Source organism: Trematomus bernacchii, unplaced genomic scaffold, assembly GCF_902827165.1.
Source record: "Trematomus bernacchii unplaced genomic scaffold, fTreBer1.1, whole genome shotgun sequence".
NCBI lineage: Eukaryota > Metazoa > Chordata > Actinopteri > Perciformes > Nototheniidae > Trematomus > Trematomus bernacchii.
Window position 1 is genome coordinate 769429 of NW_022987584.1, and position 26210 is coordinate 795638.

The 26210-nt window shown below is 41.7% G+C and overlaps 2 protein-coding genes across 4 annotated transcripts; one reads left to right on the top strand and one right to left on the bottom strand.

Annotated features, from left to right (window-relative positions):
- Positions 1-675: 675 nt before the first annotated feature.
- LOC117480787 lies at positions 676-14585 on the bottom strand. Of its 3 annotated transcripts, none has more exons than XM_034128246.1 (5): positions 14406-14585; positions 10509-11252; positions 5389-6785; positions 4887-5012; positions 676-3796 (listed from the first exon to the last, which is right to left on the bottom strand). In XM_034128246.1, the coding sequence occupies exons 2-5, from the start codon at positions 11250-11252 to the stop codon at positions 1261-1263; spliced, it is 4803 nt and encodes a 1600-aa protein (XP_033984137.1). In that variant the 5' UTR covers positions 14406-14585; the 3' UTR covers positions 676-1260. The 3 variants fall into 3 exon arrangements, with proteins under 3 accessions (XP_033984137.1, XP_033984138.1, XP_033984136.1); XM_034128247.1 differs by having other exon boundaries at positions 4887-5009; positions 10509-11255; XM_034128245.1 differs by having other exon boundaries at positions 10509-11255.
- A 1247-nt stretch (positions 14586-15832) lies between these two features.
- On the top strand, positions 15833-22008 carry LOC117480838 (low affinity immunoglobulin gamma Fc region receptor II-c-like). Its single transcript, XM_034128323.1, has 5 exons — positions 15833-15857; positions 16603-16857; positions 19894-20136; positions 20211-20372; positions 20960-22008. The coding sequence occupies exons 1-5, from the start codon at positions 15833-15835 to the stop codon at positions 21070-21072; spliced, it is 798 nt and encodes a 265-aa protein (XP_033984214.1). The 3' UTR covers positions 21073-22008.
- The last annotated feature ends 4202 nt before the right edge of the window (positions 22009-26210 follow it).

Here is a 26210-nt window from a genome sequence, read left to right on the forward strand (position 1 = left end):
TAGTCTTAATTAGTGTGAGAGTGTGTGTGTGTGTGTTTGTGTGTCTCCATGGAGGCTCGTTATCCTCTCAGTCTCCTGAGGAGAACGTGAAGGACACGAGGAGGAAGAGGATAAGAAGAAGAGGGCTCCCTCTGCTGGTGAGAAACGCGAACTGCACCTCAGGAGTTTTGTTAAAAATATTGGGAGGAAAAAGTCCAAATATTGTTTTAGAAATCGTCAAATTAAGTGTAACATTTCTGATATTAAGAGGAAAAAAAGGTTGGAAATTGGAACAAATATCTCAAAATATACTGTTCTAAATATACTGTTATATTCTGATAAAAGTAATACAAGTAACACAAATGGTTTAATATTTGAGATAAGTAAAAAAAAAATTGAATGAAAAATAAGTTTAATATCTCAGAGATAAGTTAAGTTTAATATTCAGATTTTAAAAAATGCTGTAAAATGTGTTGAAATATTTACATAAAAAATATGGCAAGACTAAAAGTCTTAAATCAAGAAAACAGTAAATTAAAGTTGAATATTTATAAGAGAAAAGTAAACCCGTCAGAAATGTCATATTTTTTTTAAATCGTCAAGAAAAGTGGAATATTTGAGAGAAAAATAAGTCCTGATATCTGAGAAAAATATTGAAAAGTGCCTCAATAGAAGTTTATATTTATTAGGAATCACTTTCTGAACAAACCTTTATTGAACACATTCATACACTTTACACAACAGGAAATTAAAACTTTATAAAAAACTTGTTTTAACTTTTACTCAACCCTTGATTTATTTTCAACACTTGTGGTGACCGAGTCAAACCAACCAATGAAAGAAATTCAGTGTTTATTTATTTTAAACCTCCATATACATTTCCACCCTTGATAATCTATGGAGAAGTATTTGGGGCCAAAAAATAAAAAAAATTGGGATGAAACCAAAAGTAAAAATGTCAACTTCTGTCATTTTGCTCAGAGTTCTGAAAAAAAAAATCTAGTTTTTAGGTCTTTAAAAAATTAAAATCTTAGAATTTCTTAAAAATGTCGACTTTTCTAAAATCTTTTTTTTTAATTATTACTTTTGGTCACATCCACAAACATGTGGCCCTGAAGACAGATTGTTCAATAACAAAATTACACTTGATTTATTTCGCCCCTCTTTTTAAACTAAGTTAACAGCCTCACGAAAGGCCTCATGAGCACATTTTAAATCAACACATTAACAAAGTAAAAAAAATCAGCAGTTACTTATTTCACTACATTTCAGGTGTGTGTTCTACGTGGCCGAGTCTGAATGGGCGTCAATGGGTGAGTTTGAGTTCCACTGGTTCTCCACGTGATTGTCCGCCCTAGAGTTTTTTAGATGAGAGTCAATGGGGAGACTATTCTGCGAAAGAGCGTCAGTGGGGAACCTATTGTGGTGGTTTTGAGGCTTTGAGTGGGAGTCAATGGTAGCCTCGGACTGAGAACTGCACTTTTGACGTGATGTCTGGAAGGTAGCGGCGGTTAAGGCAGTGTGGTTAAAGTGTGAGCTTGAAGGATGTGTGTTAATGGGGGAAAAGGGACTCGTATGATGCAAGTCAACGGGTGTCAGGCGCCCATGAGGCAATGCATCCCCATGATTGACTAACAACGATGCTTTGTTGTTCGTCAGTCCTTTAGAAGTTGTGCTGAAAGAGTGGAAGTCACCGGTAGATTCTGGACTTTTAGGATGCAAGTCAATGGGTGACCACCTGCCACTTGTAGCCGGTGTTAACACTGATCTTGAAAGCCTTTCTGACAATTTATCTCTCTTACTGGAAGAGTGGAAGTCAGCGGTATATTTGGGAATTTTAAGATGCCCGTCAATGGGTGATAACCTGGGAGCTGTGGTTGGCATTGAGCTATCTCTAGAAGTTGAAAGACTTACTGGAAAGTTATCTTTCTTACTGGATGTTTGTAGGTCAACGGTAGATTTGGGACTTATAGGATGCAAGTCAATGGGTGAATAGCTTCTTCTGGGAGCCGTTTTTACCTCCGAGTTAGCTCTAGAGGTTGAAAGACTTTCCAAAAAGTTATCTCTCCAACTTAAAGAGTGGAGGTCAGCGGTATGTTTCGGACTTATAGGATGCAAGTCAATGGGCGAATAGCTGCTTCTGGGAGCCGTTTTTACCTCCGAGCTAGCTCTAGAGGTTGAAAGACTTTCCAAAAAGTTATCTCTCCTACTTAAAGAGTGGAGGTCAGGGGTATGTTTTGGACTTTTAGGATGCAAGTCAATGGGTGAATAGCTGCTTCTGGGAGCCGTTTTTACCTCCGAGCTAGCTCTAGAGGTTGAAAGACTTTCCAAAAAGTTATCTCTCCTACTTAAAGAGTGGAGGTCAGGGGTATGTTTTGGACTTTTAGGATGCAAGTCAATGGGTGAATAGCTGCTTCTGGGAGCCGTTTTTACCTCCGAGCTAGCTCTAGAGGTTGAAAGACTTTCTAAAAAGTGATATCTCTTACTTGAAGAGTGGAGGTCAACGGTATGTTTTGGACTGTTAGGATGCATGTCAATGGGTGACAACCTGTTGCTTGGAGCTGTTGATGGCGCATATCTACCTCTAAAGTTATCTCTCTTACTGGAAGAGTGGGAGTCAATTGGTGGGAATGCAGCGATGGATGAAACAAACACAGGCGGTGATTTGTCGTTACAGAAAACTCCTGAGAAATCTTCTCCACCCCGGCTGGAAGGATGGAGGTCAATGGGTGAAACATGACAGTAATCTGGTCTCAGAGTCTTATTCCTAGAGTCGGCGTTAGCTAGCTTCTCATTGGACCATCCAGTCTTGGCCGTGTGGCATTCAAAGGGAGATGAAGAATTCACAGGATGCAAGTCAACGGTTGAAGATGAGGTTTCCTTTGCGGGCGGGATCAAGTTGAAATCCAGATGTGATAAGCAAGCAGCACTTGTGGAGCCAGTTTCAGAAGAAGAAGAAGAATGGGAATCAATGGGAGGTTTTTGACTCGTGGAATGGACGCTGACTTTAGAAGAATGGGAGTCAATGGCTGAACTAGTGGAGGCCAGCTCTCCTCTCAGAGCCAGAGCGCTCGTGAAATGTTTTTTCAGCGTTGAGATGGGCGGGATGGCGCGATTACCTTGAGACACGTCAATGGTGGGATTTGAATGGAGGTCAATGGGAGAAATCGGCGACAGGTGTGGACTCCCGGCGTCTTTGTGTTTTAACGGCGGCGGCGTGTTTCTGTTGTACGTCCGAACGGGACTCGCCTGTTTTAAGAGAGGCGGGACTTCCTTTTCTTTTAACCGCTCAAAATAAGTCAACGGGTGGGTGGCGTTACGATACGTCGGCGGGTCGAAGTCCCGATGATCGATATCGTCGTCCCTTAAAAAGCGATTTCTTCTGGAATCACGTGGCTCAAAGTTCAACGGATTCAATTTAGCCGTATTGATTCCCTGCAGGTCGTTGAGGATCCTCGCTAACAAGCGGCTGTCAGAAATCGACTTTCTTTTAAGTGATGAATTTGTGACCTCCGCGTCATCGGATAAATCGGATGTTCTGATTGGCTCCTCGTCCAATGAGGACCCGCCCACTTCAAAGTTTTCCACATCGATGTCACTGTTGATGGCGATTGGATCCAGGATGTCGACGGGAAGATCGCCGATTTCACCGCTCAAAGCCCCGCCCACTCCGGAGGAATGGACCAATGGGAGGGGAGGAAGGTCTGAGAAGTCAACGGTCTGCTGGCTACTGATTGGACTGCTGCTGCAGCTGCTGTTGTTGTTGTTGTTAGCCTCGTGGCTGCTGTCGCTATCCAGCGTGATGATGACCGGAGAACTAAAGAAACAAAAAGAGTTTATAGCATTTTCATTTTTACAGATTATGACAACTCGTTTTACAACAGCAGTCAAACCGGGCTTTCCACTGAGCACTAACCCGACCTCTGCACTCATGGGCGTCATTTCCACTGAGCACTAACCCGACCTCTGCACTCATGGGCGTCATTTCCACTGAGCACTAACCCGACCTCTGCACTCATGGGCGTCATTTCCACTGAGCACTAACCCGACCTCTGCACTCATGGGCGTCATTTCCACTGGGGACATTCTAATGGCTTTTTGATGATTGAAATATATACAGTTCTGTTTCATATGAGTGTTGAGAGCTGTATCCATACATCTCTTCATGTTGCCCTCAAAGTGCACCAGATTCATGCATTCAACTTCAATTTAAAGAAATAATCTTCCCGGGGTGCATGCCCTCAGACCCCCCTAGAGGAGGTGAGGTCCCCCCCCGGACCCCCCTAGAGGATGTGAGGTCATCACAAATAAAACAGGTTCACATGGAGAGGATACTAGATAAGTGTGCACACTCATTATATACACTACACATTTTTCTTGGACTTGTTAACACCATAGTCCCTAATATATTTGTAGAAAGGCAGGAAATGGAATTAAATTGAGAAAATGTTTCATTGCGGAGGACCCCCTGTTTTGTGTCCCCCCCACTTCTCAAACCAAAGTTGCACCCTTGTCTGCACGACACAACTGATGCTCTCAAACACATTGAGAAGGCAAGTAACTCCACACATTGACTCAAGGCACACGTGTTAATAGAAAACCATTCCAGGTGACGCCCTCATGAAGCTGACTGAGAGAAGCCCCGAGAGAGCAGAGCTGTCATCGAGGCAAACGGGGCTACTCTGAAGAATCTATAATATAAATCATATTCTGGGTTTTTTAACACTTTTTTGTTCACTAGATAATTCCATGTGTGTTCTTTCATAGATTTGATGTCTTCAGTATTAATCTATAAAGTACAACAAAATAAAATATATAAAAACCTTCGAATGAGAAGGTGTGTCCAAACTTTTGACTGGTACTGTACATTATATATTTAGTTATATTTGAATGAATCAGTTTAGTACCTGCTGTGCTGGGTCTTGCGTTGGCGTTTCCTGCGGCGTTTCCTAGCGGGGGGGTGTGCTGCGTTGGGGGGGATGGTTCCCTCGTAGATGATCTCAACGCTGGGACTGCGATCCTCTCGTCTCCTGCTGGAGGACGACAAACAGATTTTTCAAAATAAAAAAATATATTTTTCAAAATAAAAAAATATATTTTTCAAAATAAAAAAATATATTTTTCAAAATAAAAAAATATATTTTTCAAAATAAAAAATATATTTTTCAAAAATAAAAAAATATATTTTTCAAAATAAAACAACTATCTTTAAAAATAAAACACATTTTTCACATAAAAAATATATTTTTCTAAATTAAAAAAATCTTGTTCTAACTTAAACAATTATTCTACGTCACAAAACAAAACAATATTTTTTCTAAATAAAACAATTATTTTCTAAATCACTGTATTGTATTTTGAAAATCCAATAAATGATTCATTTTCTTTTTCTAATCCCCGCCCCCTCACCTCTCCTTCCTCTCCTCGTCCTCCCGGCTCCTCCTCCGGCGCTCCTTGTCCTCCCGCGGCCGCCATGTGGGGTCCTTCTCATCGTGGTCCAGATGGCGGCTTTTATATTTCCTCTTCCCTCCCGGTTTCTCCCCGTGGTTTTCCATGGGGGAGGAAGAGGAAGAGGAGGATGATGAAGATGACGAAGAGCCGTCCCAGTTAGAATCCGGCGGGCTGGACTCGGCGCTGGAGGAGCGGCGGCGCATCATGGCGGGAAAGATAGAACGATTCGGGTTGAACAAAGTGCCGCTCGTCTTCCTCTTCCTCCTCTTCGTCTTCTTCTTCTCTTTCCTGTCTCTCTCGGGGGACGACCACGAGCCGCCATCTTTGTTACAGCCAGGAGCGGGAGGAGGGATTGTGGGAGATTGAGGAAGAGGAGGAGCGACGGCAGGAAGTTCCTCCTCTTCATCTTCCTTCTTCTTCTCTTCCTCCTCCTCCTCCTCCTTCTCCTCCTCTTCCTCCTTCTTCGTCTTCTCCTCCTCTTCCTCACTATCTGACGTCAGCTGCACCAGCTCCGGCGTCCGCTCTGCGATCGGCTTCTTGTACCCAACGATCAAACACTCCTCTTCCTCTTCTCCCTCTTCATCCTTCCCTGCCGCCTCCTGATTGGCCGGGCTCAGAGAGTAGGAGGGGCCTGGCGTCTCGTCGTCCCACGCCGCCAAACTGAGGCAACTTCCTGTCGGGAGTTCATCGTTTCCCGCCTCTTCTTCGTCCATTTCCTCGTCTTCCTCTTCTTCTGAAATAGCGATAACGGACCCGTCACTACTGTCATCGTTTAGCTGCACGATAGCATCGTCCGGCGGCTCGTAAACTGCCTCAAGATCGTAGCTTTCCAACGCTAACGGCGAGCTTGCGAAGCTAACCATTTCGTGCAGGAAGTGGTTTGTTCGCGCCAACAGGAAGGGGCGTAACTCTTCTTCTATGGTGTTCTGGTCCTCCAGGCCGTGTCGTTGAAGCCTCGCTGTAACGATTCTCTGCACGATATCCACTAAGGACGTGTGAACACCGTAAAGCACCGTTAGCTCGCGGCGCAGCCAGGGGCGGAGCCTTTCCAAGGGGGCGGGGCTTAGGCGAAAGCTGTCGGCTGTGATGTCACGCGGCAGCAGCTCAGCGGAGACGCCGGCGACCCCGTGCACTCGCACGCCGAGACGATAGAGCGAGCGCCGAAACGCCACGGTCTCTCGATCCCTGAGGCGCCGCACCGCCCCCCCGACGCGCTGCAGGCGGCGGCGAGACACCAGGCGGGACGTCAGGCGGCGAGACGCACGGTCGCCGGGGTCAACGGGGGGGTCGCCGGGGGGTACGAGGCCCGACAGACCCTCGAAGATAACGCCTCGATCCAACGCCTCGTCAACGTCCTGCAACAAGAGAGAGAGAGAGAGCGAGAGAGCGAGAGAGAGAGAGAGAGAGGGTATATTGTTAGTTTATCTAGGAGTAGTTACTTGATCCTGATTGGTCCACATCGTTGGCTCTTTAATTGCTGTAACATGCTGGTATATTGTGACTGCTCTGATCACTAATCACTAATCACTAATCATTAATCACTAATCACTAATCACTGATCACTAATCACTAATCATTAATCACTAATCACTAATCACTAATCACTAATCACTGATCACTAATCACTGATCACTAATCACTAATCACTAAACTCACCTCTTCAGACCTGCTTTTAATCTGTAATGTTGTGTTTTATATATTTCAAGTTGTGTTGTCTTTGGGTAGATGTTCAGGTTCAGGTTCAGGTTCAGGTTCAGGTTCAGGTTCAGGTTCAGGTTCAGGTTCAGGTTCAGACTCAGACTCAGACTGGAGGGCAGTAGGCATTGATGCACTAACTACATTACTACTTGCACTACATTTGAACCATCAGTTCTTCCTCATTCTCCTCAATTGTTCATATTTGGTTTATTTAAATAATGATATTGTGGTCTGCTATTATCATTATTATGAGTGATGTTATTAGTATAATGCGCTCTCTGCCTTCCTGTCATCAGGAGATAGACATGTCATAGATTAGAGCCTTCATTCTCTGCTGGGACATTTCCCTGAAGCCAATGCCTTTATATGTTCTACTGTTCACGTGTCAGCAGGTCGGCATGGACGCACAGAGCCGACCATACACCGTGTTTATATCATCACATTGAAGCCAACTCCATCCATCAAGCCGGCTGAAGCTTCCTCTCCCTCTTCTTTAACTCATCCGCTGACTTTCTTTTATTTGAAGATTGTTTTTTGTCCGGCGCTTGGCCGGTTACCGCTGGTATTAAAAACATTTTGGCGAATGGTTAGGTGGCGAGAAAGTCTGTAGTGAAGCATTAAGAAACTAAACTATTTAACTAAATTCTTTGTCAAAATACCACAGGACCATTTTTTTTTTTAAAGCAATATTTCTAGTGGCCCGAGCGGGCACGTGGGGGGTCTGAACAGCTTCCGGGCCAGCGGGAAGTACGTCCCGCTGGCCCGGGGGGTCTGAACAGCTTCCGGGCCAGCGGGACGTTTATGATGCGCAAGGATGCAAACTCATCAGGTATGAAAAAGGTGACAAGGATCCGAGCCCCCCGACCCCACGGGATATCAGCTTTAAAATGAGGAACAACAGGATTTTAGCAGTCAGAACAACTAAAGCAGTTAATAATAACAGAAACGCCAAAGAGTCACATCTCATAGAAATGTATAAAAGCATGTATTTTAATTGTGTAGCAGTCAGTTTATAATGTTGGCAGCACTGTTGAGCATTTTGAAAATGTATTTTCATGCCTCTGTGCAAGGCTTAGTCTTTCTATCTTTATAGCCAGTGGTGTAAAGTAACTAAGTTCATAAACTCAAGTACTATACTTGGGTACAATTTTGAGATACTTGTAGTTTATTTAAGTATTTCCATGTTCTGCTACTGTGTACTTCTACTCCTCTACAGTTCAGAGGTAAATGGTGTACTTTTCCTCCACTACATGTATTTAATCCCTTTAGTTACTTCACAGATGTGGATGAATGATGTGAAATATAATCAAGTGTTAAATCAGACTTTAGTTCCACCTGGAGTAAATCCACAAGCTACCCTGCAGTATACAAAGTCATTCAAACTAGCTGCACCTTTACCAGCTTTGAGAACACTTTCATGATCAATCATTATAAAACATATCATATATATTATTCTGAAATGGACCAATCTGCACAATGACTACTTTTACTGTACTTTCACTATATTTTGATGAGAATACTTTTCTACTTTCACTTGAGGAACATTTTGAATGCAGGACTTTTACTGTAACAGAGTATTCCTACACTCTGGTACTTCTACTTTTACTCAAGTACAAGATCTGAGTACTTCTACTTTTACTGAAGTACAAGATCTGAGTGCTTCTACTTTTACTCAAGTACAAGATCTGAGTACTTCTACTTTTACTGAAGTACAAGATCTGAGTACTTCTACTTTTACTCAAGTACAAGATCTGAGTACTTCTACTTTTACTCAAGTACAAGATATATACTTATACCACCTCCATTTATAGCCTATGAAAAAAACTAATAGAAAACGAAGGCTAAAGCTAACGTTAGCAGATAGTGACAATGCTAGTTAGCTAGCTCAACGATTCATTAAATAATATTGCGACAGGAACACTTTTCAGTGCACATCACGCTCTGCCGCTCCGACAGGGAGCTCTGCTCTGAACACCTGAAAGGCCCGTTCTAACAGTTGTTCACCAGCGGTCCAGTCTGTGCCACAGTGACTCCGGACCGCACAGTTAATATTAACGAACGCACCCGTAGGTAATGTAGCTGCTGAAGCTAGACCCTCATCCCGGAGCAGCAGAGCCTTATTATACATCCATGAGCAGAGCCGACAGGAAGGCTCGAGCACACAGCTCGCGCTTCATTATCATATATAAACAAATAACACCATGCGTGTCATGATGGCACATAACAGCTCGCGGCCGCAGATTACTCGGGGTCCCAGACCCCCCCCCATACCCCAAAAATATTTTTATTGCAGATCTACATGAATCACACAATCGACCTATTTTGGATTAAAAACGGCGAATTTCGACGAAAGGTGACAAGTTTGCATCCCTGCTGCGGGACGCTTACGATGCGGGACGTTTACGATGCGGGACGCTTACGATGCGGGACGCTTACGATGCGGGACGTTTTTGCTGCGGGACGTTTACGATGCGGGACGCTTACGATGCGGGACGCTTACGATGCGGGACGCTTACGATGCGGGACGTTTACGATGCGGGACGTTTACGATGCGGGACGTTTATGATGCAGGACGTTTATGATGCGGGACGCTTACGCTGCGGGACGTTTATGATGCGGGACGTTTATGATGCGGGACGTTTATGATGCAGGACGTTTATGATGCGGGACGCTTACGCTGCGGGACGTTTATGATGCGGGACGTTTATGATGCGGGACGTTTTTGCTGCGGGACGTTTATGATGCGGGACGCTTATGATGCGGGACGCTTATGAAGCGGGACGTTTTTGCTGCGGGACGTTTATGATGTGGGACGCTTATGATGCGGGACGCTTATGATGCGGGACGTTTTTGCTGCGGGACGCTTATGATGCGGGACGTTTTTGCTGCGGGACGTTTATGATGCGGGACGTTTTTGCTGCGGGACGCTTACGATGCGGGACGCTTACGATGCGGGACGCTTACGATGCGGGACGTTTTTGCTGCGGGACGTTTACGATGCGGGACGCTTATGATGCGGGACTCTGATTGAGAGGGTTACATTTTGGATGGTTTATTTCTAGTCTTTTAATTTCTCTTATTGTCTTTTTATGCAAACATTCCCCGCACTGCGATCAATAAAGTACTTCTTATCTTATCGGATGCTAACCTGCATATGTTGGGACATTTACACAATTGATCAGTTTGAGGTTATTGATCAGTCTGAGGTTATTGATCAGTTTGAGGTTATTGATCAGTCTGAGGTTATTGATCAGTCTGAGGTTATTGATCAGTTTGAGGTTATTGATCAGTCTGAGGTTATTGATCAGACGTAGTAGTTTTAGAAAGAGGGCATTCAGTGTCTCTGTTTCAGGGAGGGATGAAGGGACCGTGATATTTACCCGTTGTTGCTCCTCCTCTTCCTCCTCGTCCTCCTCCATCCTGACAGGTCTAGAGTTGATGTACCACTCCCAAACCCCTCCTCTTCCTCCTCTTCCTCCCCTCTCTCTATCCCTCCTCCTCCTCCTCCTCCTCACTGCCTCCCCCCCTCCTCCTCCTCCTCCTCCCTCCTCTTCCTCTCTCCTCTGCCTCCTCAACATCAGCCTCATCTGGTGGTCGTTCCTCGCTGCAGACGCCATGGCCGCCACCATGGCGACGGTGGCGGCCACGCTGCTGCTGGCGGGCGTCGGAGGACGAAGAGTATATTCCTTAAAGTCGTCTTCAGCGAGGACGGAGTGCAGGATGGAGGCGAAGGGCTGCTTGCAGAGCGGACACTCGGCCTTGTTGTGAGACCACTCCTGGATGCAGGGGAAGCAGAACCGATGGAGACAGCGGTCCAAATACGCCAAGTTGTTAAAACGGTCCAGGCAGATGGGACACTTTGAGTCTGGAGACGCCTCCTCTGGCACTGGAAGAGACGAGGAAGAGGAGGCGAGAGGAAGAGGAGGAGGAGGTGGAGGAGGTGAGGAAGAAGAGGGAGTGGGAGTATTGGGAGTATTGGTGGTGGGTTTCTTCTTCCTCCTGCTGCTGCTGCGAACGCCTCGGCTTCGCTCCTCTTCCTCCACAGGTTCAGCACTTCCTGTCGTTGAAGCCGCCGTGTTGTTGTCCCGAAGACGAACGCGCAGCTTCATCCTGGTGGGCGCCATCTGCTGGAGACACACGGGGATTAAGATTAAAGTTTATCGATATGGCACAGAAGAGTGGGTTTGAGAAGAATATCTCCTGGAGACACACGGGTATTAAGATGAGATAAGATGAGATGGAACTTTATTATGGTTTGATAGATGCCGTTCAAAGCGACAGTTCAAAGAAACTGATATAAATCTCCTGAAAACAGACCGTAGATCAGATATAACTTTATTTTAGTGGGGGTAGTGGTGGTCTAATGGATAGTGAGGTGAGCCAGGAACACCACCACTAGTGTGCCCTTGAGTAAGGCACTTAGCCCTTAGTTACTCCAGGGAGAATGTCCCTGTAATCGGTCATTGTAAGTCGCTTTGGATAAAAGCGTCAGCTAAATGAAATGTAATGTAATCTTATGAATGTGGTATTCAGTGACGTGTATATAGCGCCATCTGCTGGACACACACAGGTATTAAGATAAGATGGAACTGTATTTATCCCCTTGGGGAGATTCAGGCGTTCATAGCTTACAGGAAACCCTTGAACATGTTCCTGTAATACCAGCAGTCTCCCAGCAGGAGGTTTGAGATAAGATGAACTTTATTATGGTTTGATAGATGCCGTTCAAAGCGACAGTTAAAGGGTAAATGCAAAGCTGCAGGAAAGTGTAATCTATGCAGGTTAGAGTCTCTAAAAACAGAGCAGGTTTTATGTTTGAACCGTCCTGGTTACTATATTTACGTTAGATTAAACTTCATCGTTATGGCACAGAGTGCAAGGCCGGATTAACCCCTTGAGCAAGAGAGGGCCCTCAGTGACAAGAGAGCAAGAGAGGGCCCTGAGTGCCAATAGAGCAAGAGAGGGCCCTCAGTGCCAATAGAGCAAGAGGCACAACCTCCCTCATCACATTGTTTTAAATGAAACTCACTCTCCACCGCAATAAATAACTCAGCTTTTCTATAGGGTCAAATTTATATCTTTTCTAAACGTCTCTGTGCTGTAGCTCTCACTATGTATGCGCCGGTCTATAACCGAATCACAACCCCACCTTCACTAGTGTCACATTGACATTGTGTCAGGTGAGCTGAAAGACGTGCCGGTAGCAGCCGAACGCCCAGCGGGGTGGAAAGAAAGAAGAAGAAAGGAAAGGAAGAGAGAGTAGCGGCTGCATTAAAACATTTCCCAACAATAAATAACTTTTTCAAAAAAAGCTAAAAGTGAAGATTTTGGAACAGCAGCCACAAGGACGGTCACGGAGGGTGTTGTTGAGCTAGAGAGCAACGTTAGGATTCTGATGAACTCATCACAGACTTTGCAAAGAAAAGGGACACACACACACACACACACACACACACACACACACACACACACACACACACACACACACACACACACACACACACACACACACACACACACACACACACACACACACACACACACACACACACACACACACACACACACACACACACACACACACACACACACACACACACACACACACACACACACACACACACACACACACACACACACACACACACACACACACACACACACACACACACACACACACACACACACACACACACACACACACACACACACACACACACACACACACACACACACACACACACACACACACACTTGTGTACTTGTACAGCCAGCCAGTCATATTGGCATTTGAAGTGGGGTGCTGCTCTGAGCTTGTGAGTGATATCACCTCGGTCTTCTTGAGCCATACACTGTCTTGAGATCTGTATCTTGGTCTTGTGATGTTTGACTGAGAGGGCGAAAGGCTAGACCTACTTTGGTTGAACGATGTGGCTGCGTCCCTGCTTTTCACAAATAGGTGTGAGATTGACATGCCGGACTGAATGAAAATGTAAAATAGTGGTCATGTTGGGTAGGCGTGTTGTTACGAGGGTTGAGGGACCCTGAGCTCTCAGTGCCCAGGGGCCCCTGAGCTCTCAGTGCCCAGGGGCCCCTGAGCTCTCAGTGCCCAGGGGCCCCTGAGCTCTCAGTGCCCACGGGCCCCTGGAGGCACTAATCCGGCCTTGACAGTGTGGGCATGAAACTGATATCTCCTGGAAACAGACCTGAGATCAGATCAAACTTTATCTAGAGTGCACGAGGTAAACAAAGGAATACACAGGGTTATGAAAATGGTATACAGAGAAGTATATAGTGCTTTATTACACAGGCTAGTAGAATACTGGTTTCTGATTGGTCCATCTGGACATTTCAAAGGTTATTAATACCCAATAGCACACCGCTGCTGAGCTTAATGACTGTTACTAAATGGAGAGAAGAAAGTAAACACTCACTAAACTTTATTCAAATGTATCTCAGACGGTCTAAAGCTTTTTAAATATATAAATACTGGAGGGTCTTTGATTTATTCTGTAGTAAAATGACTTTATTACAGATTTAAAGCTTAATATCAGATCATTTGACAGCAGGGAAGGTCAGTGATCACACCCTCTCTCTGGCATTGGGTTATTCATCCAGTTTAAATCACACCTCAATGTGAGTGCTGCTGTGGGACTAATGGAGGATTTCTGATTTCTACTTTCAGTTTGGGAAACATAGTACTGACCCAGTGAAAGCTTTGTGTTGAGTGTGAGTGTTACCTGCAGCAGGTGAACAACACAGTGACTGAGGTGTAAACAGAGATGTAAACAAACAGATGTAAACAAACACAGATGTAAACAGATGTAAACAGAGGATCTGACCGCATGTCCTTCTCTCTCTGCACCAGAACAAGCTAGCAGAAAGCTAAGCTAGCAGTTAGCATGTTTTTATTTCCTGTTCTCACTTCATAATTTCTGGGTTTAGCTTCTGTGTGTTTCACAGACCGAGGAGGGGGAGGAGCTTCAGGAAGTATAATGTGGATGTTGTGAAGTGATGAGAACACTCAACTCACATCAGAACCTAGTATCTTTTTAACTATTTAGCATTCAAATATAACACTTTCTTTTATAATCTTTATATTTGTGACCTTCTCTTACAACCTGTGTCCTCATCTCTGCACCAGGAGACCCACAGGAGACTCTTTGTGTTAAAAACTGGATAAAAACTCGGTTCTGATTCTGACATTAGAGACAAATACTGGCTGTTAGCCGGTTAGCTCCTGTTAGCTCAGTGTTAGCATGTTAGCTTCTCTGTACCTGATTAGCACCGCTTCTCCGCCCGGTTCTCTCTCTCTTTTCTCCCGGATCTTCCTCCCTCTCCCCCGGGTCTCTCTCCTCCTCCTCACCGTCACAGGCTCCGGTTCTCCGGTCCTTTTCACGCAAATTCTCCCGGTAGAAACGGAGACATTTCACAAACACAGCTGGATCTATAGAGCTGTCGCGGTGGCTGATGGGAAAATGAATTTTTTTGTGTTGTTGGGTCAGAGATCGTGTGTTTGGAGAGATGACGCACTCTCCTTAGTATAATAATCACGTTATTACCATATATTACAATATTAGTATGTTATAACAACATATTTGAATCTCATAACGATATATTTTCATGTTATAACAACATCCTTTAACGTTATAACGAGATATCTTAGTGTTATAACGAGATATTGTCACAATATAAAAAGATATAATGACTTTATACCATATTTTCATCTTAGAACAAGATATTTTAGTGTTATAACGAGAAATCTTTGTTTTAACGTGATAATTTATATATATATATATTTTTTACTAATTGTAAATTAGCGCGCCGCATTTTCGGCTCAGATGAGGCCCCCTCCGCAAGGTGAGGCCCCACGCAGTCTGCATGATCGGCCTGTAGGGAGGGACGGCCCTGAGTGTACCTTACTCTAGGAATTAACATTCACACACCGTTGGCCATCGGGAGCAACTCAGGGTTAAGTATCTTGCCCAAACATCGACATGTTGGCTGCACGGGCAGGGATCGAACCCACAACCTTCTGGTTGAAAGACGACCGCACTCCCTCGCAGCCACAGTCGCCCTATAACAACATATTTAAGCGTATTAACGTGGATTTGTCACAATATTAAAAGATATAGTGACTTTTTACCATATTTTCATGTTATAATGATATATTTTTGTAATAACAAGATGTTTTTGTGTCATAACGAGATATTGTCACAGTACAAAAGATATATTGACTTTATACCATATTTTAGTGTTATAATGAGATTTAGATGTATTCACTTAATAACTTTACAACGACATATTTTTAGTGTTTAGTGTAATAACGGGATATTGTATTGTTATATTAAGATATTTGGTGTTATAACAAGATATCTTGTTGTTATATTGATATCTTTGAGTTATAACGAGATATTTTATTGTTTTTTAAAAGTGTATTATTGTTGTTGTTGTTTTGGTCCAAATTGAAGCTGATAGTTGATAAAAAATATATAGGTTTAATTGTTTTCTGGTATTATAATGACATATTTGACATACAATTGCTAAATAATGACTCATTTCAGTTTCATTTCCGTTTTAACAAACTAAAGGTGTTTTTATCAGAGAGATAACCACACAGCCAGTGAACAAAAGCACAAACAGGAAGTGGTTTCACTGCTCGGACAGAAGAAGAAGAGTTGATCTCATTGTGCCAAGAAGAAGAATGAAGGACACATCTCTCCTGCTCCGTGAGTAACCCTGAACATATAGATGCTTAAAAGTGGGTTTTTGTGTTCGAAAAACTAAATATCATTCAGCGAATAAGAAGATAAAACATAATATTTATGATTAGGGGAATTGTTCTGTAGCAGCTGCAATAAAATGAGAAATTCAGATTAAGTAGGAAAGAAAACATTGAGCCGCAACATTAAAGTGATGAACACATTAATGCTTGAATATCATCATTATTATTATATCACTCTGCACGATGAGTACTTTGATTTTGGGTATATTCAAAGTAATAATTGAAGTTGAAGTGAAGTGTAGGATGCAGGAGTCGTACAGAGTGTTTGCACACTGTGGTGTTACTGCTTTACTGATATCTAGTTCTCTGGTTTGTGTTCAGTGCTGTCCTCCCTGTGCTGCTGCTCAACAGACTCAGGTCAGTACGTTAACCTGCAGCCGGTCAGACTGGAATACATTCAATACTTCATTCAGACATGTTCCCTTATTTTGCCTTTACTGCGATTTGGATATAGCACGAGTCCATATTGTGATTTAGATTATTGATCAAATGCAGCCCTTTTCACCATTATAACCATTTACTTGAATCAGTCAAACTCTATCACTCTGCTGGATAACCAGTTTCTCCTGAGGTTAGCGTGACAGAAGCTAACGAGGCTAAAGGGTTTATCAGTGACTCCATACTGCTGTGAACTTTATTCTGGGACGGGTTTTATAAAGTTTGACTCAGAATCCAATAACTCCCTGCAGCTCGTCTCACGGTGACTCCCAGCAGCTCTCAGGTATTTACAGGAGAACCTGTCTCTCTGAGATGTGAGGACGCCTCTGATGGATGGACTGTGAGGAGAAACACGAGCAGGGAAAGAAGAACTGAGTGTGAAGACTGGGGAAGATCTGCTGGTTCCTCCTGTAACATCAGCTCCATGGACCCTTTGGACAGTGGAGAGTACTGGTGTGAGTCCACAGAGGGATCCACCAGTAACACCATCACCATCACCGTCTCTGGTAAGATCAGCCTCTCTGTTTCCTCATCAATACTAAAAATAATTTAAGAAGTTCATCAGAAAGAGGAAGCTGGACGACCTCAGAGCTGCTAGCTTGTGCTAACCACAGGGTACAAAACACACATTCTCACACAACACACAGCACCACACACACACACACACACACACACACACACACACACACACACACACACACACACACACACACACACACACACACACACACACACACACACACTATCATCCCCTAAAATACACCTCAGTACAGTCTAATTCTTTAGGGACTGGGAAACACTGATTTTATACGTTTTATTGTGTTCTATATTAATTTAAGAGAAAATGCTCTGAGAAAGTCTCTTAATTAGTAAAACTCCAGTCGGTTCTCAGATGCATACAATAACAAGAAGACACAACACACACACAGTACCTGAAAACCCATCATTACCTTGGCTCCGTCTGATTGGCTGTTGCAGGGTTTTTTTAAATGTTGGCATCACTGTGTGACGTCTTCTCTAGTTTCCACTTCAGCAGCTGGAAAGAACAAAAAGGAACAAACATTATAATCAATATAATCTCATTTTTTAATGTGAAATGAGAATATAAAAACATTTTCAAACTCCTTCTTCTTGTCTTTGTTGGAGCTGCTGCAGAGTCTGACCTGTTGGAAGAAACATGAAGATACATCTTGTGTTGCTAAAAGTTTACCTTTAGTGGGTAGAAATATATTATATAGAGTTTATCCTGTCAGAGTAGATGTTGTTTCTGTCTCTGTGTTCAGGTATAGAGTTTATCCTGTCAGAGTAGATGTTGTTTCTGTCTCTCTGTTCAGGTATAGAGTTTATCCTGTCAGAGTAGATGTTGTTTCTGTCTCTGTGTTCAGGTATAGAGTTTATCCTGTCAGAGTAGATGTTGTTTCTGTCTCTGTTCAGGTATAGAGTTTATCCTGTCAGAGTAGATGTTGTTTCTGTCTCTGTGTTCAGGTATAGAGTTTATCCTGTCAGAGTAGATGTTGTTTCTGTCTCTGTGTTCAGATATAGAGTTGATCCTGTCAGAGTAGATGTTGTTTCTGTCTCTGTTCAGGTATAGAGTTTATCCTGTCAGAGTAGATGTTGTTTCTGTCTCTGTGTTCAGGTATAGAGTTTATCCTGTCAGAGTAGATGTTGTTTCTGTCTCTGTGTTCAGGTATAGAGTTTATCCTGTCAGAGTAGATGTTGTTTCTGTCTCTGTGTTCAGATATAGAGTTTATCCTGTCAGAGTAGATGTTGTTTCTGTCTCTGTGTTCAGATATAGAGTTGATCCTGTCAGAGTAGATGTTGTTTCTGTCTCTGTGTTCAGGTATAGAGTTTATCCTGTCAGAGTAGATGTTGTTTCTGTCTCTGTGTTCAGGTATAGAGTTTATCCTGTCAGAGTAGATGTTGTTTCTGTCTCTGTGTTCAGATATAGAGTTGATCCTGTCAGAGTAGATGTTGTTTCTGTCTCTGTTCAGGTATAGAGTTTATCCTGTCAGAGTAGATGTTGCTTCTGTCTCTTCAGGTATAGAGTTGATCCTGTCAGAGTAGATGTTGTTTCTGTCTCTGTTCAGGTATAGAGTTTATCCTGTCAGAGTAGATGTTGTTTCTGTCTCTGTTCAGGTATAGAGTTTATCCTGTCAGAGTAGATGTTGTTTCTGTCTCTGTGTTCAGATATAGAGTTTATCCTGTCAGAGTAGATGTTGTTTCTGTCTCTGTGTTCAGGTATAGAGTTTATCCTGTCAGAGTAGATGTTGTTTCTGTCTCTGTGTTCAGGTATAGAGTTTATCCTGTCAGAGTAGATGTTGTTTCTGTCTCTTCAGGTATAGAGTTGATCCTGTCAGAGTAGATGTTGCTTCTGTCTCTTCAGGTATAGAGTTGATCCTGTCAGAGTAGATGTTGCTTCTGTCTCTTCAGGTATAGAGTTTATCCTGTCAGAGTAGATGTTGTTTCTGTCTCTGTGTTCAGGTATAGAGTTTATCCTGTCAGAGTAGATGTTGTTTCTGTCTCTGTGTTCAGATATAGAGTTTATCCTGTCAGAGTAGATGTTGTTTCTGTCTCTGTGTTCAGGTATAGAGTTGATCCTGTCAGAGTAGATGTTGCTTCTGTCTCTTCAGGTATAGAGTTGATCCTGTCAGAGTAGATGTTGCTTCTGTCTCTTCAGGTATAGAGTTTATCCTGTCAGAGTAGATGTTGTTTCTGTCTCTGTGTTCAGGTATAGAGTTTATCCTGTCAGAGTAGATGTTGTTTCTGTCTCTGTGTTCAGGTATAGAGTTTATCCTGTCAGAGTAGATGTTGCTTCTGTCTCTTCAGGTATAGAGTTGATCCTGTCAGAGTAGATGTTGTTTCTGTCTGTGTTCAGGTATAGAGTTTATCCTGTCAGAGTAGATGTTGTTTCTGTCTCTGTGTTCAGATATAGAGTTGATCCTGTCAGAGTAGATGTTGTTTCTGTCTCTGTTCAGGTATAGAGTTTATCCTGTCAGAGTAGATGTTGTTTCTGTCTCTGTGTTCAGGTATAGAGTTTATCCTGTCAGAGTAGATGTTGTTTCTGTCTCTGTGTTCAGGTATAGAGTTTATCCTGTCAGAGTAGATGTTGTTTTTGTCTCTGTGTTCAGGTATAGAGTTTATCCTGTCAGAGTAGATGTTGTTTCTGTCTCTGTGTTCAGGTATAGAGTTTATCCTGTCAGAGTAGATGTTGTTTCTGTCTCTGTGTTCAGGTATAGAGTTTATCCTGTCAGAGTAGATGTTGTTTCTGTCTCTCTTCAGGTATAGAGTTTATCCTGTCAGAGTAGATGTTGTTTCTGTCTCTGTGTTCACATACAGTTACATACGTTATTTTTGTCAAGTGTATTTTAATGTGAGTAAAGTCCATTGTTCTACTTATTGGACGTGTAAGACTTCAGCATGCTAACGTTAGCTTTTCAGTTAGCTACACAACAGCCTCACTTGGCAGGTAGTGGGTTCATTCATAATCTCTGCCATGTGTAAGTTATTGATCACCTTCATTCTCCATCTGTCTCTGTGTTCAGGTGGATCAGTGATCCTGCAGAGTCCTGCCCTCCCTGTGATGAAGGGAGATGACGTCACTCTGACCTGTAGAACAAAGATGGCCGACCCCCCCTCTGCTGATTTCTACAAAGATGGCGTCTCCATCAGGACTGAGTCTGATGGTCACATGACCCTCCCCCATGTTAACAGGTCTGATGAAGGCCTCTACAAGTGTAGAGTCCAGAATGAAGGAGAGTCTCCAGAGAGCCGGCTGTCTGTCTCAGGTGAGGAGCTTTCCTTTGGTTTCAGGACTCATTCCTTCAGATGTTCACCTGACCAGGTGTGATTCTCTCTGCAGAAAAACCTATGACCACTTCCTCTCCTCCTACATCCACCATGGACCTGCCTCCACCTTGTGCCTCCTACTTCCCCCTTGTGTTCAGGCTGATCTGCCACCTGGTGGTTCTGTACTGCATCTCCACTTTCCTCATGGTGTCTTTATATCGACAGAGGGCCAGAGGTAACACATTTCATCAGTTTCTACATCTAACTCACGGGTGTCCAAACTAGGGCTCCAGGGCCAAATGCGGCCCGCGGACCATTTTGAATCGGCCCTCAGCTAATTCAAAAAGTATAATGGAACATGGCACAAATGAAACGTGCGCTTGTCTTATATTGTACTTCTTAAATATAAATGTAAACATATATCACAGTAGTATTCATGTGTTAATGAAACCACTTTTCAAATACATTCAGTCAATTGAAGTTGGAAACATTTTCTAACAAATCTTAGTTGATAAGAAAAAAGCCCAATGACTTATTTCCACAACAAGCTTGAAATAAACCTTCATATTTCCTCTTATTATAATCAATCTGAGGATCTGCTTTAAGGGATGAGCTAAACACTCACAAGCATCATGTACCTACATTTGATTGATTTTACTAACTGAACTTACGAGGTAATAAACCTCTAGTGAGCGGCCCAGCCCTTCGTATATTTTTCTGTATGCGGCCCTCGTGAAAACAGTTTGGACCCCCCTGATCTAAAGGGATTTAATATCCACCAAAACTCTTAATACATTTTCTACATTTTCTTTCTGACAACAGGAAGTGACCCGTCTGTCTCCGTTGTGATGACTCCGCCCACCCACACTGAGCAGGGATTGGACGATGACTACGATGATGTCATGTCTGCTGTCACCACGGAGCATCAGTTCTGAAACAGTGGAGGACCCAGAACGCTTCCCTGAGGAACGCCATGTTTTGAACTCAGTGTAATTACATTCAATCATGTATTGACTGATATCGTGCCCATGCAATATTATTCCCTTTATTTCTGAAGCAGTGGTCTATTAGCATTAGCAGCTAATGCTCAGTACAAAGAAGAAATTCAGATACAAAGAAAACATTTCCTGAAGTTAAACAATTAAAAAGTTGTAATTTTGGCCATTTTCTTTCACATTTCAGGAAAATCTACTAAACTTTTAAAATCATTGAATTCATTCAGGATTTATCCCAAAAATCTCCTAAAGCTTTTCACAAACATTACAACAGTGATGTATGTATTAAATGTACATCACCATATGTAGAAGTTGGAACATTGTTTATTTGATAGAAATCTTGTAGAAAATCAGCTCCAGGATCTTTATTGACTTATTGACGAGTGGAAGGTGAGTCTAGTTTACAGTTACATTAAATAACTCTGCGTATAAACTCTTATTCATTATCTGTTCACCAGACTCCGTTAGAAACCCTGTTTTTTAAAGCTTGCATCCTCAAAATGATTTGCAGGTCTTCTGGGACGGGTCTGCTTTCTGTCCCAGAACTAAACCTGGAGAAGTTCAGTTATTCATCTCCAAATATCTGGATCAAACCCCCAGAAACCTGCAGGTCCTTTTAAATCCAGACTGAAGACTTCCCTGTTTGCTTTGAACTGAACTATTCTTATCTCACGATGCACAGTAACTGTTATTCATGTGTTGTATACCTGAGTTATTCTATATCAGCTAGTTTCATGGTTATTTTAGTCCCTCTGCTTTTGAATGATCTGCTGCATTATTTCTTAATGTCTTTCAGTTGTGTAACGCACTTTGAATCGCCTTGTGTTGAAGAAGCTTTAAATAAACCTGCCTTACAGGAACACTTGTATTTCATCATTAGGGTTTGTTGTGTTGGGTTTCCTTTCCCTCTCAGAGCAATTATATTAAATACTCCTTCCAAAAAAATAAAGTTTAGCTTATTATTTATTCTGTATTAGTATATTTTCCTTTAGTTATAATAGTGTTTTTTGGAAAAGGTAGTGTATCATATATCCAGTAGTAGGTGGTAATGAAAAACCTGAGCACATTAATCTGAGAGAGATGAGTTATTGTTTTCACAACGTAACTCCTGATTATTTGAGAATCCTTTGAGTGGGTTAAGATCATTCTTAGATTAAGTGAGGAATGGATTTAACTTCTGAATGTCTGCATCAATGGCATTAATAATTAATATCTCATTCTTAACTGTGAATGGTTTTCTTTTATTTAACATTAGAAATGTTTTAGTCTGGCCAAACTTTCTCTGTTGAGATTCCTGGAAAAGGGAAATGACATAAAAGATTTTTCATAAAACACAGAAGAAGAAGAAGCAGAGTGTAATTGATACAGAGAGGCGAAGTCCAGCCCATCTACTTCCGACCCATGGGACCTTATTTCGTAAAAAGTATGCATTGAAGTCAATGGGGAGAGAAAGATTATCTTTCGATCCCGTTTGAATTGTGCCACAAATTACACATATGATGTTTGTCAATCTTAAAAAATCATTTCCATGTCAAAAAAGTCACAGTTTGTCGTAAAACTGTTGAAATATAAGACTATGAAAAATACGCAACTAGAAAGACTACAAATCCCAGAGTCCCGGTCCCGCATGCTGGCTCTTATGAACCGACTAACTCCCCTTGTGTGTATGCACAGCTCTCAACATGCCCAGACTTGGAGTGATTTTCACCTCTTTTAATACTTTCCGCCTCATTCTGAAAGAAAGAAGTGAAACGTGCCAACGTGACGGCCGTCTTGGTGTGTGGTGCGAGACGGGAGATGGAGTTCACACAAAAAAAAGTGTTACTTCACAGTTTTACGACACATTTTAATTTTTTTGACTTCCAAAATTATCTTTTAAATTGACAAACATCATATGTGTAATTCGTGGCTCAATTCAAACGGGATCGAAAGATAATCTTTCTCTCTCCATTGACTTTAATACATAATTTTTCCGAAATAAGGTCCCATGGAGCTCCCCCGGAAAGGGAGGGACTTCGCCTCTCTATTGAAAAGGCTTATGACATGCTCTGGAAGGAAGGACTACTAATCAAGGAAGTTAAAATCATTGGGAATTGGTGGTAAAGCATATCATTGGGTTATGAATTTTTTAGTGGACAGAAAAATCCAAGTAAGAGTATAGGTGCAGAAAAGTGTTTATGCTGTGGAGAATGGTACTCCACAAGGTAGTGTATGCAGTCCGTTGCTATTCAATATAATGATACTGTATTTAGTTTTGGTTTTGTTGTGTGCTTTTGTTGTGTTTTCTTCTGTCTCCCCCCCCCCTTCTCTGTTTTCCTCTGCAGGGCTGGTGTGTGACAGGGAGTTGGCTGGTTCCTCCCAGTAGCAGACGAGGTACACCTGTTTCCACCCACCTCTTCACCTGTTGATATAAAAGCCCGGTCCTCATGCCACTTCCCTGCCAGATCATTCCTTTGTGTTCGACCCTCCGGTGTGTCTCGCTGCTCTCCTCGTCCCTGTGATCTCTTCGCCTGGATTTTTGCCTCCTGTCCCTGACGTCTCCGTGCCAGCCAGCTTCCTGCCTCCACTGCCGTTTACTGTGCCTCTGCTGACTCAACTAACATAACACGTTCTCCTTCTATTTGCAGCCTTGAAAAAGTCCTGGAGGATAAGCAGCCATAAGAAAATCATAAAATCACCAATCAATAATACAATGTGTATTTCATTTCATTTTTCATTTCCATCTTTATTTCGAACAGATTAAAAAACAAATAAAAAATAACAAATGTGAAAAACAGAATACCCTATTATTAGAATACAGTATTCATCAATATTCATAATAATAATAATAATAAATCCTATGTGTCCAAAGAGAGCAGGAGAAAGCAGATGCTTATAATTCCCACCCCTTACTTACTGCTGATCAATGATTATCCTTTAAATCATTTCTGCAAGTTATTCCTACTTACATTTTTACATATTTACATTTATAAATGTACATACATTTCTCATCTTCAATCACCTTTCTTCATTCTCATAGTTTTCCAAAGAAGTGTTTCTGTACATCCTTTCCATTCATATATCATACTTGATGTCTGCAAACCTTTTTTACACATATTGGTGCACATTGTAGCAGAAACCACAAATATCAACAACAGAGGCAAAGTCCTTCGGCGGGACTCGATGACGTAGCATCCTTGAAATAGTGGAGGAGCCTTCCTTGACATTGAGAAACACCCTCTGTCGCTGTTTCTGCGTCAAAGTGATAAACTAAGAGGATGCTGAGCTCCAGCAGACGGGATGTTACCATTACTGTCTTCTCTCTGGTACCGACACTAACGTTAAACTTCACCCGTTAATCCCCGTTATCCGTTAAAATGAAGAGATTAGGTGACCGATAAAAGCTAAGCTAACGGTTAGCCTGTTTTAGTGACTCTTTATAAAGCTTATAGTCAGCGGTGTAAAGAAACTAAAGTACTTTTTAACTCAGAAATCAGCTTTAATTGGTTTATTTGTATGTGTACAGACTTGCTGCTGTTTTTATTTAATCATGTTTGTACTTTTTCCCACCTTTTAAAGATTACAAAATTGGTGCTTTAACATACAATTATTTCACATTTTGGGAAAAATAAAGAACTATTTATCTTTTTACTGAGCGTACACTAAATGAGAAGAGCACGAGTTGTGGTAATAAGTAGAAATAAAAGGGGTTGGGTGATTATTGGAAGTACATTTACTCAAGTACTGTACTTAAATACAATTTTGATATATTTATTTTATTTAGTATTTACATTGTATGCTACTGTGTACTTCTACTCCACTACATGTATTTAATACCTTTAGTTACTTCACCAGCTTTGAGAACACGTTAATGATCAATCATTATAAAACATATCATATATATTATTCTGAAATGGACCAATCTGCACAATGACTACTTTTAGTGTACTTTAACTATATTTTGATGAGAATACTTTAATGCATCAATCATTATAATCAGACTGTAGTTACTCCTGGTGAGCCTGTTTTAGCTTTTCTTTCAAATTAATCTTAAATGAAAATAAAAAGGTTACTTTAATGTTATAACCCTTATTTACTGGGGGATAATTAAGGCTGAAGTGTTTCCATCTCAGCAGCAGCATGGTAAGCAAGGCACTGGACACTATGTGGAAATAAAAACAGTAGAACAATGAACAAATATAAAATATAAACATTTAAAACATTTAAATATATATAATTACATTTATTTATTTAATTTAATTTATTTAATTTATTTTATTCGAGGAGTCGAGGAGTCAGAGGTTATTATACTCAAAACATATAGAGGTATTTCTGTCTTTCTGCTTAAAGTTTCTCAAACTATATGTTGAATATTTCTTCCTGTTTAAGTTTAGGTACTTCATTATGAACATTTAGTTTTGATAATTACACCAACAGATAACGCATGATATCTGCTAGAGGCGTGGAACAAATCTAAAGATAACCATGAAAGCTGCACAATTTGGAAAAAGAGAACGAATGCAGTCATTTTTTACTGATTTTCAATATCAGAGGAAATCTCAGTTTTTGCATCATTATTCTCAACATCATAGAAAATGTACTAAAGTTATCATTGTGTGATTTTTTTAAGAGGTTCTGTAAACTAACAAGGTTTTTTAATTAAGTCTGTAGAATACCTCATTCAGATATTTCACATATTTTGTCTTCACTGCTATTTGGATATAGCATGAGTCAATATTGATATTTAGATAACACTTTGGTTAATTCTGCAGCTGTAGTTACAATTATAACCATTTACTTGAATCAGTCAAACTCTATCACTCTGCTGGATAATGAAGTAAAAAGATATGATTCTAAACTGTATTGAAGTAAACATGTATTATTTTGAATTGTATTTTAGTGAACATGTATTGTTTGAACTGTTTTAAGTAATCACATATATAGATATTATATTCTCACTTACAACTCACTGACCCAGAGATCCTGTTACACACACATACACCTCCTTCACTAAGCACACACACACATATTCTTTTCAAGGTTCTTTCTGGGCATCATTATATTTGTGTGCAATGTTTAATTGTCTGAGAAGGAATAGT